Below are 21,706 nucleotides of genomic sequence, written 5' to 3' on the forward strand. Positions count from 1 at the left end.
TGTAAAAATATGCTTATTATTGATCAATGTAAACAAAGGAGAAAGAATTCTGGAATTCTCTTACTCCAGTGTGGTTCAATGGTGATACGTTCTTTCTTTTTAAGATTGTATTTATCTATTTGAGAGAGAGAGATAGTAAGAGAGAACAGAAGCAGCAAGGCGGGGCAGAGAGAGAGGGAGAAGCAGACTCCCTGCTGTGCAGGGAGCTTGAATCTGACATTCCAGGACATCAAGATCATGATCTGAGTGAAGGCAGATGCTTCACCGACTGAACCACCCAGGGGCCCCTCAATGCTTGTGTTCTTAAAAACATTAACTCTGGGGCAGACTGGATGGCTCAACAGGGTTTAGCGCTGCCTTCAGCCCAGGGTGTGATCCTGGATACCTGGGATCGAGTCCTGCGCATCGGGCTCCCCGCATGTAGTCTGCTTCTTCCTCTACCTGTGTCTCTGCCTCTCTCTCTTTCTGGGTCTCTCATGAGTAAATAGGTAAAATCTTTAAAAAACACATGGGGAGGGATCCCTGGGTGGCACAGGGGTTTGGCGCCTGCCTTTGGCCCAGGGCGCGATCCTGGAGACCCGGGATCGAATCCCACATCGGGCTCCCGGTGCATGGAGCCTGCTTCTCCCTCTGCCTGTGTCTCTGCCTCTCTCTCTCTCTCTCTCTGTGACTACCATAAATAAACAAACATTTAAAAAAAAAAAAAAAAAACACATGGGGAAAAAAAAAACATGAACTCTGGCTTCGTATGTGACCACCGAGATGAACATGTAAAACAAGGCTAGCCAAAACACCTAGAGTTTGGGGGAAATCACAAAGTTAGCAGAGGCAATACATACATAAAATTTGCATGAAGAAAACAAATCAATGTATCCGTTTATCTGCATTTATATTACTTCATAAAACCACGTTTCTTCCCCTAAGATATATTTCCCAAATTTCATTTGTTCACATGCCCCCATCATTTCCATCATATTCTCATGCCATCTATACACTACTGATAACTAGAACCATATGGATAAACACAGAAAAAAACACCGCTCCCTTGAAAGGAGCAGAGAGCCTAGGAGGATTCCATTCTACCATAAAACATTATGGTGATGATTATCAATGTTGTTTCTACATTAAAAAATCTGAAGGAACAACCAATTTTTTTTATATTTTAATTTATTTTTTAAGAACATCCGATTCTTAACAGTTATTACCTCTCGGGATAAAATTATGTACTATTTATTGTAGAATATTCAAGTTTAAAAGGAATAGATTATATATTCAGGGGGAAAATATGACACAAAACTGAATGTAAATACGGAGGAGCTTCAAACATGAACGTCAAGCAATCAGAATTTTGTTATCAGTGCTAAAAGTCAAAATCATGGTACATTCACATAATTATTCTCAATGGATTCTGGAGGGGCAACGGTGTCCTCAAGGGACACATAGCAATGTCTGAGAACATTTTTTGCTGCCTAACTGTGGGCAGGGGTGGGTGCAACTGGCATCTAGTGCACAGATGCCAGGAATGGTGCTTAAATATACTGCAATGCACAAGAAGGCCCTGTCATAGAATCATCCAGCCCCAAAGTCAACAGTGCAGAGACTGAGAAAACCGGTTTTAAATTATGCTAGACATTTTCAAAAGCAGAAAGACATTTGGAAATGCTCATTTCAATTAAGCTTTGACACAGATGTCAATCCTTTTGTAAAGCCATAAATCTTGCCCAAAGGAAGAACTAATCGCCTTTGAAGTCACAAATAATTTAATCAGATTTTATACTTTGATGTACAATTCACAAGTGTGGGCTAAAACACATCATTTATTATCTACATTTACAAAATCCTAGCCTGTGCTAAGTGCTATTCTGACTCCATGAAACACTGAGTCTTAGAATTAAATTAGGAAAAAAATGCCCCTTCTCTCCCACATACCCCAGCACTCTGGGGGGTGGAGGCGGAGGAGGTAGTGATTCATGACAAATTTCCTCTACTTATAAATCTGGGAAGCAACCTACATCTTCAAAGGGCTGTAGCTTGCACAACTCTTGGTGGCCTGCAAAGACGATCCACACAGTAGAGCATCACTGGACAGTCTAAGACAGGACAGATATGCTGTTTTGAAGAACTATTTAACTAACATGGAAAAATATCCAATACACAAGGTTAAGTTTAAAAAAAAAAAAAAAAAAAAAAAACCTCAGGTGTCTGGCTGGCTCAGCCCATGGAGCATGAGACTCTTAATCTTGGAGTTGTTAAGTTCACGTCCCACAGTGGGCATAGAGCATACTTTAAAAAAACAAAAAAAAGTCAAAACTGGGCTACAACAGATATTGCAAACAAGTGATCCATGAACTATGCAGTTCACGGAGGTATTTGATGCACATAAAGATTTTTATGAATTTGGGCAGCCCAGGTGGCTCAGCAGTTTAGCGCCACCTTCAGCCCAGGGCATGATCCTGGAGACCCGGGATCGAGTCCCGCATCGGGCTCCCTGCATGGAGCCTGCTTCTCCCTCTGCCTGTGTTTCTTCTCTCTCTCTCTCTCTCTCTCTCTCTCTCTCTCTCTCTCTGTCTCCCATGAATAAATAAAACAAAATCTTAAAAAAAAAAAAAAAGATTTTTATGAATTTGAGCTAATTTGTAAAATTTGGGGTAGTCCACATTTAAAAAAATATTTGAGGCTTCTCTTAAACAATGAGAAAAATGGCAACAGACCCCACATTCCCATTTGGCTAGAACCAGCAAAAGAAAAGGGCCCCAGGACCCTACAGGAAAGGTGCATCTCAAGAGCATAGCATTCTGAAAGGTCCAGTTGATGATGACCTGCTAGTGGGGTAGGAGGAGCTTTTTTATAATGAAATGCTCCAATATATCACGCATTGGAAGAGTAAGTACTGCTTTCGGAGGTATACACAGGCAGCCACCTGTCTGTGATCAGTCCTGAGGAAGAGTGTTATTTCCGTTGTATCACGCTGATCCCAGTCCCCACCACTTCCCAACCTTGCTCATTTCCGTACCCGCCTGATCCCTGAAGTATGTGAGTTTTCAAATTAATAGTATGACTCATGAGCCAACACAGAAAAAGTCCTGAAAACAATAATCTAAGGGCTGACTGAGAGGTGGGGCGATCTGTGACTTTCATTTTGATAAATAACAATTACTGTATGATAAGTACATGCTGATATGATGAGAAAAGAGTATACCAAAATGTTTTTCCCCCTCCCTAAACAGTAACCCATAGTTGAGCTACATAGTGATAGCCAGGCACTAGGATTCTTACCCTAATACACACTCATGACTTAAGTCAGGATCCTGCAAGCAAATATTGGCAAAAGCATCAATTCTGGCCAAGAGCTCTAGATCAAAGGGGAGGCAGGAAAATCACTGAGAATATACACCACTCTGACTAGTAATCAGGACACCATGAGTGAAAGGCTTCTGGCTGAGCAACCTGCTCCTTAGAAAACAAAATCAGGGCAGCCCCAGTGGCTCAGCGGTTTAGCACTGCCTGCAGCCTGGGGTGTGATCCTGGAGACCCGGGATCGAGTCCCACGAAAGGATCCCTGCATGGAGCCTACTTCTCCCTCTGCCTGTGTCTCTGCCTCTCTCTCTCTCCCCACTTCTCTGTGTCTCTCATAAATAAATAAAATCTTTAAAAAGAAAGAAAGAAAAAAGAAAACAAAATCGACTTCTGTGGATTACAGACACCTGATTTTGAGTTCTTCCATTCCCCCACCCCTAAAACAAAAGGTTTCTAAATTCTCCTAAAAGTTTTATTTAATAACTTATTTCAATGTGTAGTCTATGTTGCTGAACCACAAAATCTTTACTGCTGAAACTAGTACAGCTTTTCTATCCTAGGACTATCTTTTTTTTTTTTAATAATTATGTATAAATCACAATCTCATCTCAATTATACTCTCCCTGACCGTGGGGGATTTTCAATAAACAGTCCACTTCTCTTTCTACTAAATGCTACCATTGCTGCTAACAGCAGAGGGCACTAGGGTGCAACGAAAAGAAAACAGATCTAGAATCAGGATCTGGCTATGGGAACAGAGGCACATCCCTACACTGTCCACAGGGACCTCAACTCACCTTCCATAAGATGGAGATTAACCCACAGTTCCTTCTAATTTAGTCTGTAATAGAGGTTGGCAAACCAACTCATGGGCGAAAGCTAGCATACCACCACCTGTTCTTGCAAGGCCTGCAAGGGTATTTACCATTTGTAAATGGTTGGGGGCGGGGGGGGGGGGGGGAACTAAGGGATTAATTGTTCATGAAACACACAAATTATATCAAATTCGAAGTTCAGTATCACAGCCACGTATTGCCTGTGCCTGTCTTATTAGCACAATGACGGTGTTGAATAGCTGCACAGTTGTGACAGAGGCCCACAAGCCTAAAATATTTACTATCTGGCTCCTTGCAAAAAAACAGGATAATTTGTAAGATTAAAATGATTTGGAATACCGCCTTCTCTACCCATACATACTACTCACTGGCTGTCTATCTCATAATTAGCAAAATGATCCAAGCACATGCTGGCAAGAAGATCATATTTTTGGAAAGGGATTTTAAAGTATCCTGAAATGGAGAGTCTCATTTACCACTTAGAAAAACCATTCAAATAAAAAGGAATTTTGTCAGGAATCCTAATGTTGTTTCAATTTTGCTATGTCCCAAGGAAAGAAAGAAGCTTAATTAAACATATAACCTGTCCTCAGATTCCTACAAAACTGTATTTCCTGAATATGAAACAGGATAACCAACAGTGGTCACAGACCAACATGTTCTAATTTACAAGTTAGGTATTTACTTCATGCATATTAGAGGGGAAAAATGCAGTAAGAATTTAAGCACATTTATACATATTATTCAGCTTAGGATAAAGCGATGTTGCAGATTTAATGTTTAAGTATGTAGTAAAAACAGAGATACTAGCATAGGGCAAACTGGTGGTGACGAAAGTTCAGGTAACAGTGATTCAGCAGGACTGCTGCCTGGTTAGGACACCTCAAAATTGAGCTCTCTAGGAGAGGTAACAGGCTGCAGAGTTGCTGTGATTATGTACCATGTTTTGTTAGCTTAAATGGCATCATGTCACAGAATAAAAGCAAGCTTTAAAGAACTCTGGTCTAAAACTAGGAGGCAAAAGAAAATTTCTGTTCTGAAAGTATCTCAACAGAAGTTGCATCATCTGAGAACAAAGCTCTGAAATGCAACCGAGTGCCTAGGACCACATGGTTAGGATCACAACTGGGGAAAAGAGATCACAGCCTTTATTTTGAAGAACTGAAAGCCACTGGTACTTCACTCTCTCTCCACCTACAGCCATTTTGGGAACAGCTCCAAGCAGTACCAACCAACCAAGAACAAGAAACAACACAACCAAACTGATGAATTCTTTGAGCTCACTTGATGGAGTTCCCCTTGTTTTACCTTTTGGGGACTTTTGTGATCTCTTGAAGAAGAGGTGCCAGGTCGTTAAAGAGTTCTTATGTAAAGGAAGGAAGGGAGGGTGGGAAGGAGGGAGGGGTGAAGGGAAGAGGAAGATGGAGGGTGGGGGGTCTGAAGAGCTATCCAAGTTTAAGACATTGGCCTAAAACAGACGGCCCAACCTACAGATGGATTTTATTCATTCCGGAAAATATCCTAAGACATTTTGAGCTGACATTTAAGAATTGAGGGGGAGGTTGGGGAGGGTCTTAAATAAGAACGCAAATTTCCCATGATTCTGGAATAATGAAAAGATCAGAAAACCAAGAAGCCATATTCCTGCATGGCAACCACAGGTCTTGAAGCCCTTGAGGTAAGTCATGTGTCCAGGGGTTCATCAGGTCCTGCCCTCTCGACAGCTCCCCAGCCCAGAGCCTGAGAGGTGGCTGTATTTTATCATCACGCTTAGTGTAGAAGCTTCTCTGTGCCCATATTTCTCAGAGGTAGACCAACAAAGGATAAACAGTGAAGGCCATGTTTCAAGAAAAATGAGAGTAAACCCATTTCCTTGTAAAAGTAATAAAGTTTCTAAATATTAGACATACACCAAATAATATCTGGGTAGAAAGAATTCAAGTCACCATCCCCTTCCTTATACTTCTCCAGCATCCCTCTTTTACATCACTTCTCTGAATCTGTGTAGGCATTTGCTGAGCAATCACCCTAAGAAATAATATAGAAGCCCACATCTTTGTAGCACTTGCTATTTTAAGCACTGTTCTGAATGCTTTGTGTATCCATCTTCATTTAACCCTTAGCAAGAACCTATGGAGCAGGGACACCTGGGTGGCTCAGCGGTTGAGCGGTTGAGTGCAGTTGAGCGTCTTGCCTTTGGCTCAGGTCCTGGGATCAGTATCACATTAGGCTCCCCACAGGGAGTCTGCTTCTCCCTCTGCCTGTGTCTCTGCCTCTCATGAATAAACAAATAAAATCTTTAATTAAAAAGAAAAAAAAAGAACCTATGGGGCAGATCTGTTATTATGTCACATTATAGATGAGAAACTGAAGCATTCAGACACTAAAGTATCTGGGGGCCTAGGTGACTCAACTGGTTGGGCATCCAACTCCCGATTTCAGTTCAGGTCATGATCTCGGGCTCAGGGAATTGAGCCCCACTTCAGGCTCCACGCTCAGCGTGAGGTTAACCAACATTGGTCCTTTCAAAGATTTGTCTTTTCTTTTTTTTCAAGTTTTAAAAAAATGTATTTTATCATTTTATCAGTGCGGGGTCTGTTTGCCGTTTTATTTCTCCCTCTCCCCCCTGCCCTTCCCCACACTCATGCATGCTATCTAAATAAAAATAAATATATAAAATCTTTTTTAAAAAAGACATTCAGTATCATGCCTAAAGCCACATGACTAGTAAGTGGCCGAGCTGGGTTTTGAGACCAGCATCTTGATGCTTTTTTTTTTTTAATTTTATTTAATTATTCATGAGAGACAGAAATAGAGAGGCAGAGACACAGGCAGACGGAGAAGCAGGCTCCCTTCGGGAAACCTGATGTGGGACACAACCCCAGGACCCCAAGATCATGCCCTGAGCTGAAGGCAGATGCTCAACCACTGAGCCACCCAGGCGATCCCAGCATTTTCATTCTTAACCACTATTCTACACCAAGTGTCAACCAGGGCAACTTTTCTTTAAGGAGTGGGAGTGTTCTGGGGCGAGGACATTTACTGCTGACCTTACACACTGCTCTAGTATCTGAGCACTAAGTAATGTGAAGGTACAGTTTTGACAGATAATCTTCCGAGTAAAATAACATTCTTAAGATATAAACTGTTAGGGGTAGTTTTGCTGTTCTGATAATCCAAGAGACATTTGACCTGAACTCTCACTTCTGCAGGGAATGACCTCCATTTGACCTTTGGGGATCACTGGTCTCATTTCTTGATTCCTAACAGCAAGAAGCCCACTGGGTTACCCATTTAAAATTTTAAATATAGTCTACTGGAGCAAAACCCCACACAGCTCCCCTGGATTCTGTGGTGCTGGCCAGCTGGAACCCAACAGGCATGGCCCCAACAGAAGCCTCATATCCCAGAGGCCTCCTCCCCATCTCCTTCCCAAGGCTGACCTGTGCTCTTGTCCAGGAAATCCATGGACTCCTCACTGGCACTGAAGTGGCTCGACGTGGCCTTCTTCTCAGCATCCTGCTCCACATCAGAGCCCGTGTGCACAGAAGAGTTTGTACTCATGGGGGAGCGTGGCATGTCCGACAAGGAAATCCTGCGGCCTGCGCCCCCACTCAGCATGGGCTTGCTCATCAGGATCTTGGGGGAGGCCGTCATGTCAAAGTTGAGCTTGACCTTCTCCTGTTTGTCTATCTTGGCGGCGCCAGCACTAGGGTTGCTGGGATCAAGGAGCATTTGGTACTGGCTGTTGGGTGTGTAGGGCGTCCTAAAAGGAGAGTAATTAAAAACCCCAAATTTCCTGCGGATGTTCTCCACATACACCTCCATCTCTTGCATTGCACTGTTGAAGATGCTTTTCGTCTTTTTCACAGAAAAAGGAATTTCTTTAGACATGAGGTAGCAATTATTTATTGGAACCCAGGCCCTAGAAGTACAGAAGAGAAAGAGAGTAGAGGTTAACCAACACTGGTCCTTCCAAAGATTTGTCTTTTCTTTTTTTTCAAGTTTTAAAAAAATGTTTTATCACAGCATGTTTAAGCATACGATACACCACTGTCGATCATGGACACAGGTTGTACGGTGATCTCTACAGCCTATTCATTGTTAACTGAAATTTTATGCCCAGTGACCAGTACACCCCCATATGCCCCACCCCCAACCCCTGGCAATCCACCATTCCACCCGTGGATTCTGTGAATGCGAATGCTTGAGATACGTCCTACAAGTGGAATTCATACACTATTTGTCCTTCTGTGACTGGCTTATCTCACTCAGCACAATGACCTCTGGGTTCGGCTATGTTGTCCCATCTTTTATAAGGGCTGAATCAGAACCCATAATGTGTACCTACCACGATGTCTTTATCCATTCATCTGACAATGGACATTTAGGTTGTTTCCAGAACTGTTTTTTTCCTTAACGCAAACCAAATTAGCCTGGTATGTTTGCCAAGAGTCTTGAATGTGTATCCCATTCTTTAAAAATGACTTGGTTTGAATGGTTAATACGTGATTAACCATTAACCCAGACGTGTTCTGTCATAAAGAACAGAACATGAACAACAAACTTAGTTAGAACATTAAAAAGCTCATAGATTTAGTCATTTTAATCCATTAAAAAAAATAATAAATCCATTCCTTTTGGCTTTGGGTGAGTAGAGAGTAAGAAAACGAGCACTGAGGGCACCTGTTGGTGCAGTCTGCTAAGTGACTCTTGATTTTGCCTCGGGTCATGATCTAAGGATTGTGAGATCAAGCCCCACATTGTGCTCCATGCTCAATGCAAAATCTGTCTGGATTCTCTCTCCCTCTCCCTCTGCCCCTCACTGCCATGCTCTCTCTCTCTCTCAAATAAATAAATCTTAAAACAACAACAACAATCCTGCATCCAGGACTGCACCTTCTAAGAGAGAATCGGTCCCATAATCCACTGCTCTGCACTTAGAAGTAAAGAGTTTTCATGGCACTAGAAAGAAATGCTGGAAGACTGGGGCTCTACGTGGCACTAGAAAGAAATGCTGGAAAACCATAAACCCAAAAGGAGGTGCATGGCTTCAAACAGGAGATAATTCATATGGAAAATGAGCAAAAAACCAGCCTCTACCTCCCATTCCCAGCTGGTTAGTCTTCCTATCTTCAGCCCCTCACAACCCAGGATGTTCTGCAGGGACTTCAGGAGAACAAGAGCTGCTTTTCTGGAGTTAGTGGCTGACCACAGGCAGGAGATGGCAGTATAACCACTGCTCAGGGCAGGGCTGGGGTGGAGCCAAAGTGTGAACCAGAGGACATACAGTGTGACATTTGATTCCCCAGCCTCGAACACATTTGTAGCTGGGAATCTGGTGGGAATGAGCTTTTCCAAGGAGGCCTTTTGGATTTCACAGACCATAAACTCAAGCCAGGCACAAAGCAACAGGGAGCATAAGAGGACCATGGGGCGGTAATACAGTCCAACGCAAACACTGTGTACTGGGGAGCCTCACAAGTGCCCAAGCAGGAATCAGGCCCCCACACTGCGGAGTCGTCCAGCATTTTAGAGAGAGAAGCAAAAAGTATGGACTGCTTATATTACATTTTAACCAAATGTTAACAGTGGGCATCTCGTTCCTATTTTGAAGAGTAAATGGCCCGGCCCGGGAAAAATAAAGTATGCACATGGGGTGGAATTCAGGGCACAGGCTGGGGAGGTAGGCCGCTCATGGTGATAACTAGATCGTGACACAAACTAAAACTGAACACCCCAAAAATATCTAACTGCTCTCTCAGCGTGCTGGAAATTACCAGCTTCTCATCCACCCCAACTTGCTGCTGTCATCCTACGGAGACCAGAGCAACCACATGTGCAGCCAAACAGAACAAGGCGGAGCAGGAGCAGGATGCTCTCTGGGTGAGAGACCGTGGCTGTTTTAACTGGGTGAGCAGGACTCTGGACTAGACAGGACAGCTCTGAGGAGCTGCCAGGATGCCCCAGTTGCCGCTGGACAAAGGACTGCCCCTCCCCGAGCTGGCCTCTGTCATCAGTAAAATGGGAGGATGAGCCTCAACCTAGAAGGGAGGGGAGCAAGCGAAATGCACCTGCACCAGTCCCCATAACACCAGGAGCTCACCGCTCACCAGGCAGTCAGCCACACTGTGACTGTGTCCCCAGACACACACACACTTCTGCCCGGGGGCCTCTGTGACTGTGCCCCCCCAACCCCACCCCCCGTCTGGGGTCGGGGCCTTAACTATTTCCTGCCAGGCTCTCAACTGCCTTCAATAAAGGTGTCTGCCAAGTAATTTCAGGAAAGTATTCCCTTTCCTTAAAGCAAGCCCAGGACACAGTTAAAGGGAAATTAGATTTGCTTAACAAAATAAAGCCTCTAGGGGCAATGCCATGAGAGGCAGCAGTCACACAGCTGAACTACTCCCTATACTCTGGGCCTCAAGTTTTCTTCTTTGTAAAATGAGAATAAAGCAGCTTCTGCAAAAAGCACTTAGAACAATGCCTGCTGCATAGAAGGCACTCAGTTCCTGCAAGTTCACTCTTCTATAGCTCTGCAAGCATTTAATAAAATATTTCCTGGATTTTTATATAGTATCATGTATATGTGTGTTCCTATGAAATCAAGCACCCAAAAAGCAAACAGCAAATTTTAAAGGATGAAAAGCATACAATGAGATTCTTCAGAACATGCCTTGATCTGTAAGAGCACCTCCCTGGGCTCGCTCTAGTATTTATTAACAAGACAATAAACACATAACACACGCTTTTCTTATTAAGAAATGTGCCATTTCGGGCAGCCCAGGTGGCTCAGCAGTTTAGCATCGCCTTCAGTCCAGGGCCTGATCCTGGAGAACTGGGATCAAGTCCCACATCAGGCTCCCTCATGGAGCCTGCTTCTCCCTCTGCCTGTGTCTCTGCCTCTCTCTCTCTCTCTCCCTCTCTCTCATGAATAAATAAAATCAAAAAAGAAAGAAAGAAAGAAAGAAAGAAAGAAAGAAAGAAAGAAAGAAAGAAAGAAAGAAAGAAAGAAAGAGAGGGAGAAAGAAAGAAAAGAAAAGAAGAAAGAAGAAAGAAAGAAAGAAAGAAAGAAAGAAAGAAAGAAAGAAAGAAAGAAAGAAAGAAAGAAAGAAAGAAAGAAAAAAGAAACGTGCCATTTCTTATTCTGCTCTCCTGACCAATGTTGCTTACACATGTCCAGGCTTCTGTTTTGCTCCACAACCACAAAGCTGCTCCCTGAGAAAGGGGCATCCTACCCCATATCTCATCAGCCTCCACGTTGTATGGCTGGGTCTGGCCAGCTCTGCCTTAAGAATATCTCCTGGGGGTGCCTGAGTGGCTTGGTGGGTTAAGTGTCTGCCTTCGGCTCAGGTCATGATACCAGAGTCTGGGATTGAGCCCCACATCGGGCTCCCTGGTCAGTGGGAATCTGCTTCTCCCTCTCCATCGGTCTCTCCCCGCTCTCTCTCTCTCTCTCAAATAAATAAGTAAAATCTTAAAAAAAAAAAAAAAAAAAAAAAAGAACACCTCCCCTGAAAGGAAGGGACTTTAGTGGCTTCATTCCTAGAGATCTAAGGTTCTGTTACTCCACCACCATGGAGAGTCCTTAACCACTCCAAGGGGTTCACCCAAAATGAGTCAACAGTTTGGCACATTCCCTCCAAGGCAGCAGAAGACACGGAGGGGGTTAGGCAAACATCATGGGCATCAACTTGGGCTGCTGTCCTTTCCCACAAATATGGCGGCGGGGGGAGTTTCCACAACAGCTCCTTCCCGGAACTAACCTACACCAGCAGGTCCTGGAGAAACGGCTCTGGATCAGGGCTAGCAGAACTCACGCCCCCTAAGTCACATTCAGTAGCTGTCTCATAAGCAGCAGGAAGATGTCCGTGCATAATGGGCTAAGCTGAGAGCAGAATCAAAGACACTAAGAGTCTGACAATATTTGGTGCATGGGGCCAAGCACTGATTTCCCCCACCCACCTATATCCTAAATATATCCACACTGGGTCATAACTACAGAACTGAGAATAATCTCAAATCACCAAGATGGTTAAATTAACACTTGCCATGCTATCATGAAGCAGAAGGAAGATACACAACCTGACAATAATTCCTCTTGCTCTTCAAAGAAAAGGCAGACTCTGATCACAGCCTGTGTGATCTGGACCCTGCCCCTTCCCATCTCTTACCCTTCTCTCCCCCACCTTCCAACTATCCAAACTACCCTGCGCTCCTGGCTTTTCCAGAGCACAGCAGGCTGGCTCTGTCTGGCCCTCCACCCAGATCTTCACTAAACCCCAGCCATTACCTCCTCATCTGAGATCATTTTGCCCGTGTGTTTACTTGTGTATTATTACCTGTAATAATAATAGGATGTAGCCTTCAGGTGGGCAGGAACAGTGTCTATCTGCTCACTCCCATATCCCTAACACCCAACAAGAGGCCTGGCCCACAGCAGGAACCAAAGATTTCCAGCAAAGTGGTCAGAATCAAACAAAGCGAAAGGCTTCCTATCAAACCCGGGACCATCTCAGCGAATTCCCATTTTCCCTCCAGACAATGGACTTCTAGCAACATTTACTCCTTTGTTTTTTATTTGCAAGACAACAAGCAAAGCTGAACAAAGTAACAGTTCGGATTCTGGTGTTTGAAATTATGAACTGTATTTTCTATGCATTCTGTGGGTGTATATAATTTTTAGAATACGTGTTTTAAGTATTCTCCCTAACACACTCAAAACACTTTTTTCAAGCTGCTTGGGAGGGCTTCAGGCGTTTTTTTTGCTTTGTTGAATCACAACATAGCTTGCTAAAAAGAACTAAGAAATTAACCATGGCTCATCTGGGTCTACCTGTTGTTCTCAAGCACACAGAAGCAGGAACTGCTAAGAGCTAGAACAATTCACTTCCCTGTGAGCAAGGGAAAGGGGAGGGTAGAAAGGCTGGTGGGGAGGGCTCCCACCTGTTAAAACAGCCACCTCTTATAATTTCCTATTTTAGCTTCAGAGAAAAGGCCACAGGAGGGAACTACCCAGCACAATGATAAGAGCTTCATTTACTGGCAATCTGGGGAAATACTTCTGATCTCTGAAAGCATTATTTTGAAAAGCAATTTGCACAGCAGTTTAATTTACTCTAGAAAATCCAAAAAAGAACAGCAGCACTTAAAATAGCCATGGAACCTATTCGGCGCCAGTTTCATCAACAAAACTACGAAAGCAAGATTCTTCTCTTAACATACCTGAAAACACGGAAGCCCACACATTAACAGGCTGAACACAGCCCAGGACTGTATTTTCAACCATAAGATCACGGGTGGGTGTCATGACAATAACATAATAATACCTCCACTCCTGCTTGCATCCATGACAGTATCAAAGGTTCAGTGAAAGCTATACGTTTGCAGCTGGTTTTAACTCCCACCTGTCATGTTGTCCAAAGAAACGAGCATCAACCTGCCCATCTTTATCCCTCAGAGCTTTTGCAGGCCAGAATGGAAACCCCTTCAGTTTTGCCCAGACCAAAGGATGTGGATTGCTCTAGGAAAAGAAAAACAAAATCCAGAGTTTGTATGTATTTGACAGCAAGACACACATGTAAAGCTCACTGTGGGAGGACACAGCAAGGCCACCAACTGAATGGAGAACAGTTCCAAGCAAGGTCTCCCAAGTGGGCTTCCCTAGGAGGGCATGAGGCCAAGTCAGGCCCAGGCAAAGCTTGTTCGGGGGGCGGGGGGTGAATGAAGAAGCAGAGGGATGAAGCACAGACCACGCTTGGATCCTGCCCCTAGTGCTATTGCCTGGATGGCCATGAGCAAGAGTGAACACTTTCCTTTGAAACATGGAGACAGCAATGCCTACACCCTCTGGGAAGCTGGGGGAATAAATGTACATTGTACCTGGCATATAACAAGGGCAGTATTAGCCACCTTTGCCCTTTATCGAGGCTGCTCAGAGCCTTAACAAATGCAGGTGTTTATCTCCAAAGACAGGAAGAGACATAAACTATCTTCTACTTTTCTACTTTGCTTGCCCAATCTTGCAGCCCAGGAAGCTCCACCCCTACACCTCCTCCCAACCTCCCACCAGCCCACCCCAAGGACATGCTTCTCTGGGCAGAACACCTGTTTAGAAAATGCAGCTCCAAGAGGAAAACAGGGTGATTTTTCTCTCCCAACCCCCTACCCTCAAAAACTAAGTCACTGGAGAGACCATGGAGTCAATCCAGAGAGGTATTTCTGAACCTCTCAACACAGATTCGTCAAGAACATCCTCAAGTAACTCTCCTCCGGCTTGCTATCTGCATTACTGTGGAGGGTCCCCTCCCTAATAAGCACCTTCCTGCTCTCTACCCTGCAGTTGGCCCGGGGATTAATAAACCCAGGAAATCACAATGCTCCCTCTGGTACGAGAACATTCAGCCCCAGAGGTTTATTCTACCTGGATTACTCACATTTTGTCATAGCTTTATCACTAAAACAGCATTTAAAAACTTCACCCAAGGGATCCCTGGGTGGCGCAGCGATTTGGCGCCTGCCTTTGGCCCAGGGCGCGATCCTGGAGACCCGGGATCGAATCCCATGTTGGGCTCCCGGTGCATGGAGCCTGCTTCTCCCTCTGCCTGTGTCTCTGCCTCTCTCTCTCTCTCTGTGTGACTATCATAAATAAATAAAAATTAAAAAAAATAAAAAAAATAAAAAAAAATAAAAAAAAAACTTCACCCAAGGGATGCTTGGTTGGCTCAGCAGTTGAGCATCTGCCTTCAGCCCAGGGTGTGATCCTGGAGACCCAGGATCAAGAGGGAGCCTGCTTCTTCCTCTGCCTGTGTCTCTGCCTGTCTCTGGGTCTCTCATGAATAAATAAATAAAATCATTTTTTAAAAATAAATAAATACGGGGATCCCTGGGTGGCTCAGCGCCTGCCTTCAACCCACAGCATAATCCTGAAGTCCTGGGATCGAGTCCCACATCAGGATCCTTGTATGGAGCCTGCTTCTCTCTCTGCCTCTCTCTCTCTGTATCTCTCATAAATAAATAAATTGTTTTTTTAATTTTTTTTAAATAAGTAAAATAAATAAAATTAAAATAAAATTAAAATAAATAAATAAATAATAAAATAAAATAAAGTAAAATAAAATAAAATAAAATAAAATAATCTTCACCCAAATTTCATCGAATAAGCCACCTGGATAAAGTGGCCTCTAGGGGCACCTGGGTGGCTCAGTGGTTGAGCTTCTGCCTCTGGCTCAGGTCATGATCTTGGGGTCCTGGGATCAAGTTCCGCATCAGGCGCCCCAAAGGGAGCCTGCTTCTCTCTCTGCCTATGTCTTTGCCTCTCTCTCTGTCTCTCTCATGAATAAATAAATAAAATATTTAAGAAAAAAAGAAAGAAAGTGGCCTCGGGTAGCCATCTAAGACATGGGGTTCAGAAAATGAAGTAAGGAAAGAAAATGAAACTTACACAAGGCTCACAAAACCAGTTATCTCGTTTTTGGCAAGCAGCTAGGTAACACTCTGGACATACTTCAATTTCATTCATCTGCAAAGCAAAAATATGTTAGGATGTGTCATCCCAGGGGCCTCACATCTGGAGGCCCTTAAGGAATGCATGACGGTACAACAGCAGTTAAGTTTAGCTAAACCAGGTCCCGCAGTAGGGGACACCTTTAAGAGGGAGTCCAACTACTTCCCACCAACCCCCATGCTTCCACCTAGACCAAGCTGCCACCACCTCCTCTCTCTTCAAGACACCTGCCCCTGGTCTAACTGCAGCAAAGTGGCAAGGCCAGGATTTGAACCCAAGCAAGTCAGACCCTGTTTGTTAGTTGCTATTACTGTCTCATCAGACTTGTTTTTCTCTTTATCTCTGCATCGTGTAAGGTACCAGATGCCTAGCAGGTGCTCAATAAATTATTACTAATAATGTTGTAACTATAATTGATTAACTTAAAAGTCAATGAATAACTGAATGAATAAGGGAGCAAAAGAATAAATGAATGAATGAATGGTGGCATATGGTTCCCCCTTCTCCCCTTTCTACCTGTGTGCTATTCCAAAGGTACTGGGTAAACAAGCCCTGGCTTCGGAGATCATCCAGTGATAACATAATATTGCTAACAGGTAGATTCAGAAATGCCAGACACAGAGTACCTGGGTTCAGATACTCTGCCCCAAATTCCACCTTGGGGCAACCCACGATTAAAAGCCTTGGCTCCCAAATGTAGGAAAACAAATGAAAACCCAAGGGGGAAACAACTGGACAACTCACTCACACAAAACTCCACATCAACAACGAACATATCAAAAACAGGCCATCACCACTTGTCATCAAAGAAGTGCAAACCAAAATCACAGCGATATGCCAGTTTTCACTGATCGCATTGTAGGGAAAATATATACCTGTTTTTTAAATAAGAACTTCCAATATTGAGGAGGACACAGAAAAACTTCCATTCTCACCCAACCCAGGGTGCTGTTTAAGTTGCTACAGCTTTTCCATAAGCCAATCAGGGAATATCTACCTAGTCTTTGCTATGTTTACAGCCTTAGACATGGTAGATGCCTTTCTAACATTTATGCTAAGAAAATCATCGTAACAAAAACAAAAAACTCTGTCCTTCCTGTGTGTGTTTAATTAGAATGAGGAAACACACTAAGTGAAAAATATAGATATAAAACTCTCTCATAAAAATATGTAGAAATGGACATATCCTAAGATAGTCAAATGTTTCCTTACAAATGAATGAATGAAGGAATGAAGTACACAGACATGTTGAAGTCTATTACATCTTGGTTTTTCACCCTTAAAATGGGGTGTCTAATAAAGCCTCCCTGGAACCATTTCTGCTCCCAGCCTACCCCACAACCACTAGAGCGTCAGGGCACACAGCCCAGGAGTTTCATTTCTTCCATACCATGCCTGGGTGGCTCAGTTGGCTAAGCATCTGCCTTCAGCTCAAGTCATAATCCCAGGTTCCTGGGATCAAGCCCTGAGTCGTGCTCCCTGCTCAGCCAAGAGTCTGTCCCTCTACCTCTGCTCTGCTCATGCTCTCTGTCTCTCTCTCTCTTCAATGAATAAACAAAACCTTTAAAACACACACACACACACACACACACACACACACCCCACTGGGTATTTCCAAGAGAGACTGACTCTCCAGGACTCTCCAGGCCACACCGAGAAACAATCAGGACCGTTCGTTCTCTCACATAACATCAAAACTCAAACATCTTCCATGAGAACTGTAAAAGAGTATGCATAGCCCAATGCCACAGACTGTGGGGTGAAGAAATTATGAGCCCTATCTATGCTACCAAGATAACTCAGGATGCCGAGTGCTTGGCAATGACTCAAGAATGAATAATAAAAAATAAAAAAAAAAAAAAAGAATGAATAATAAAGGGTCATTTCCAGCTCCTATGGTCATGGCTAAGATAGGGTTGGTTTATAACACACTGGCATCCCCTCTTTGTCACTTTAACTTTTCTTTGAAGAGAGGGCATACTGTCTACACCTCAACAAATCCCAAAACTGCTGACCACTGAGAGACTCTGCACATGGAAACCAGCCCCACACTGTGGGTGCATTTAAAATAGGACAGTGAGAAACACATACCTCATGCTCACAGATTTTGATGACTACTTTTGCTATCTGCGTCAATTTGTGATTTCCTAAGGGAATAAGAAAATATGAATTAATTAAAATGGAAACATGTTTTTAACACCCAAAGGATTATCCTTCCACTGACAACCTTTCAACTTCCTTTCCCCCAGGATTAAGCTTTTGAAGGATAAAAACCAGAAGATTCTGACTCCTAATATTGGTTCAAATTATGTGACTTCCCCTAAACACTGACCAATCTTTGGTGCCTCAATGTCATCTCTGAAACTGAGTAATTTGTGTGGGATTCCTACAGCTCACAGGTTAATAGTATCTGGAAGATGCTTTCACATTTGAAAGCCTCCAATTAGTGTAAAGGAGCCTTATTCAACCATTGTTCCGAACTCCAACCCATGAAGGGTAACAGGGGAAAGAAAATAATTGAGTAGCTCTGCTCTGCTTAGTGCTTCAAAAGACATTTCCTTGTTAACTCCTCAAGAAACCGTACTAGGAAGCAAGTATGAGTGTTCCCATTTCATTAATGAGTAAGCCAAGGCTCCAAAGTCGTTGCTTACTCGCGACTACTTGGCTAATGAGTTGAAAATGCTCCAGGGGCACCTGGGTGGCTCAGTGGTTGAGCATCTGCCTTTGGCTCAGCTCGTGATCCTGTGGTCCTGGAATCAAGTCCCATGTAGGCTCCCCAGAGGGAGCCTGCTTCTCCCTCTGCCTATGTCTGCCTCACTGTGTCTCTCATAAATAAATAAAATCTTTAAAAAAGAAGGAAAGAAAAAAAACATGGCCTCAGATCTAACTCTAAATCCCTCACCTGCACACTATACCAGAAGACAAGATGGCCAAAAAGCCATCTTTCTTCAGACCTTATGGTATCTTCAGACATTGTGAATTTGTTGGCAAAAGATTTTACACACATACATACACACACACACACACACACGCCTCGATTCCTGGCTTGTCTTAAAAACTCAAAAGATGTGGTAACTCTATCAAAAAACCACTGGGGAGGGATCCCTGGGTGGCGCAGCGGTTTGGCGCCTGCCTTTGGCCCAGGGCGCGATCCTGGAGACCCGGGATCGAATCCCACGTCGGGCTCCCGGTGCATGGAGCCTGCTTCTCCTTCTGCCTGTGTCTCTGCTTCTGTGTGTGTGTGACTATCATAAATAAATAAATAAACAAACAAACAAACAAACAAACCACTGGGGTGTTCAATGGTGTTCCCTTCAGGCTGGGCAGGACTTCATTCCCCCAGTTCTCTAATCTAGCTCTCCCCTTGGCCAATAGCCATCCTGGTTTGAAATGCTTTTTCTGCCACCTAATCTCAATCACTTGTTTTTGTGATCTTACCAGTATTTCTATATATTTGAACTTATAATCTTTAGATGAATTTTCAACTGAGTGCCTCTTTCTCCCCTCCCAACACCCCTAGCCCCGCTACTGAGCCAATAACGCAAAATATGTGCTTTTAGCAGATATCCACCCACTCATACATCTTCCCTTGCACACTAGCTAACAATCTACACTAGGGCCATACAAGAAAAAGACAGGGTGTCCACTCTTCAAGATCTTACAACAAAGAAAAAGAGAAAAAAAAAAAAAAAGATCTTAACATCCTGGTAAGGAACTCAAACAAAATTTGCCCCATCCAGGAAGTGTGATAAATGCTACCATGGGAAAGTACAGGTACTGTAAGATCTCCTAACAAGAGCAACTATATGGTCTGGGTCCATAAGGGAAGGCTGCTCAGAGGACTCACAGGCTGACAATGAAGGCTAAAACAAAGTCATCAAGGCAGAGTATATAAGCAGGAAAGAAGAGGAACAGAATGGAGCAGGACACTGAAAGAGCTACCTGGCCAAAAGGTAGACAGAGAGGACTGTGGGAGAAGGTAGGGCAATATGAAAGGTGCCATGAGAGGAGACTCTAATGGAAATCCTCTTCCATTCTGTCCAGAAGGCTCAATCCACAAAAACGCAACTGACACAACTTTATCCAGAATATAAAGAACTCCTAAAATGCAATAATAAAAACACAAACCACCCAGTTCTTGAAATGAGCAAATATCTGAAAATGTATTTTATCAAAAAAGATAAACAAATGATTAGTAAGTCCATGAAAAACCACACAATACCATTAATCATTAGGGAAAGGCAAATTAACACCATGACATAGCAGTTCACACTTTCAAGAATGGCTCAAATTTAAAATACAGACAACATCAAGTGCTGGCAAGGATGTGGAGCAATTAAGACTCTCCTATGCATGGCTAGAAGACTGTAAAATGATAGAACCACCTTGCAGAAAGTTTGCCAAAATGTCCTATAAATATAAATAACAGCCTAGTCAATGAGCCAGCACTACCACTCCTAAGTATTTACCCATGAGAAATGAAAATATATGTCTAAAAAAAAAAAAAAAGAAAATATATGTCTATACAAAGACAAAAAAGGATGTTCACAGCAGCTTTATTCCTAACAGCCAAAAGCTGAAAATAACCCAAATATCCTTCAACATCAACAAAGGGAATGGATAAATAAATTGCATGCTAATATAGTAAAAAACCAAACACAGTAATAAAAAGGAACAAAACCACTGGTAACACACGACATACGAATCCAAAAAAAATTACACTGCATGAAATTAGCCAGACACAAAAGAATGCACTATGACTCCATGTATGTGAAATTCTAGGATATGTAAAACTAATCTATAGGGACAGAAAAAAAACGAGACGGATGGATTTATTGGTAAGGGCAAGTGGGAATATAATAGAGTAATAGAAATATTCTAGATTTTATTTGAGGTTGTAGTTATACATTTGAGGTGGTTACACATTTCTCAAATTCAGAGAATGTACTCATAAAAATCTATGCATTCTACTGCATGTAATTATTCCTCCATTAAAACAAAGTTTTTTAAAAGGACAGGTAAGCAGTATCATATAGCCGGAGCCACGACGGGTATCAGTTCAGCACAGAGTCACCATCCCCTATTCACATATATTAGCAATCTATACACAAATATTCTCAGTTTTTTTACCCTGGAGCATGAAAAAAAAAAAGAGTATGTTTCTTTTAGCAAGGGTAGGATATTGGGCAACACACACAGCATACACACTCTTTTTTTAGGAACCATCTAAGCCACCCACCTCCATTATAAATGATGCAGTTGTGCAAAATCCACTTTGCATCGGCCAGGAAAGCTTCTGTGCATCCATACATTTTCTTTTTAGCATTCTGGGAAGAAAAAGCAAGGAGCATAATAACCCGGGAGTCTGTACAAGCCGCAGCCAATTAACACCTGCGTCCCCACATCATTTTCTTAGCAGTCATTTGCCAAATTAATTAATGCTTTTTATCCATTTCCCAAGATGCTATTATATTTGAAATCTAGAACGCCATAAAAAAGAAGTCACTGAACTCATCACAGTAACTTGAACTGTTTCCTCTTTTAGCAGCTGTCATTTATAACGCAGCCCCTTCCAAGAAACAAGATATTTTATATACTGGCATATTTTTTATTCTTTGTAACAGCCTCACGTAAGCCTTGTCACTAAGAACACAAGGACACACTTACTATCATCACCATTTTACAGACAGGGATACTGAGGTCTGGGAATGTTAAGGAACCTGTCCAAAGTTCCAATGCTATAAATGGGTGAAGCTAGGATTCCACCCGTCTTTTCTGAATGCTTCTTTTCTTGAATTCCATGAGGGTGTGTGCAATTTTCCAAAGCAAGTTTGATTCGGTGTTTGGGGGTCAGCAAGAAAAATATAAGGTTTTCTCCTCATCTGTGCTTTTCATTACCTATACTTTGGTGCCAAAAATTTGAAAATTTAGCACCAGGATGATGTGTACAATCTAAAGCATTCCAAGTTTAATTTCCAGCATGGAATTTTAGCCAGAACTTTTAAAAGCACCTTCAGGCAATAAAAACATATCCATAACAGTCAAATAAGTTCTAGGAAGCCACCAT

The 21,706-nt window shown here is 42.9% G+C and overlaps 1 protein-coding gene across 24 annotated transcripts in view; it reads right to left on the reverse strand.

Moving 5' to 3' along the window:
- The window catches only part of ZMYND8 (zinc finger MYND-type containing 8), a 143,671-nt gene that overhangs the window by 52,021 nt on the left and 69,944 nt on the right, over positions 1 to 21,706 (reverse strand). For all 24 annotated transcript variants that reach the window (XM_072801332.1, XM_072801350.1, XM_072801348.1 and 21 more), the window contains 5 exons: positions 20,879 to 20,966; positions 17,731 to 17,786; positions 15,577 to 15,654; positions 13,541 to 13,656; positions 7,577 to 8,058 (listed from right to left, as the gene is read on the reverse strand). In XM_072801332.1, coding sequence (XP_072657433.1) covers positions 7,577 to 8,058; positions 13,541 to 13,656; positions 15,577 to 15,654; positions 17,731 to 17,786; positions 20,879 to 20,966 — 820 coding nt within the window. The remainder of the gene's footprint in view (positions 1 to 7,576; positions 8,059 to 13,540; positions 13,657 to 15,576; positions 15,655 to 17,730; positions 17,787 to 20,878; positions 20,967 to 21,706) is intronic.

The sequence above is a fragment of the Canis lupus genome, chromosome 26 (genome assembly GCF_048164855.1).
Source record: "Canis lupus baileyi chromosome 26, mCanLup2.hap1, whole genome shotgun sequence".
Classification (NCBI taxonomy): domain Eukaryota; kingdom Metazoa; phylum Chordata; class Mammalia; order Carnivora; family Canidae; genus Canis; species Canis lupus.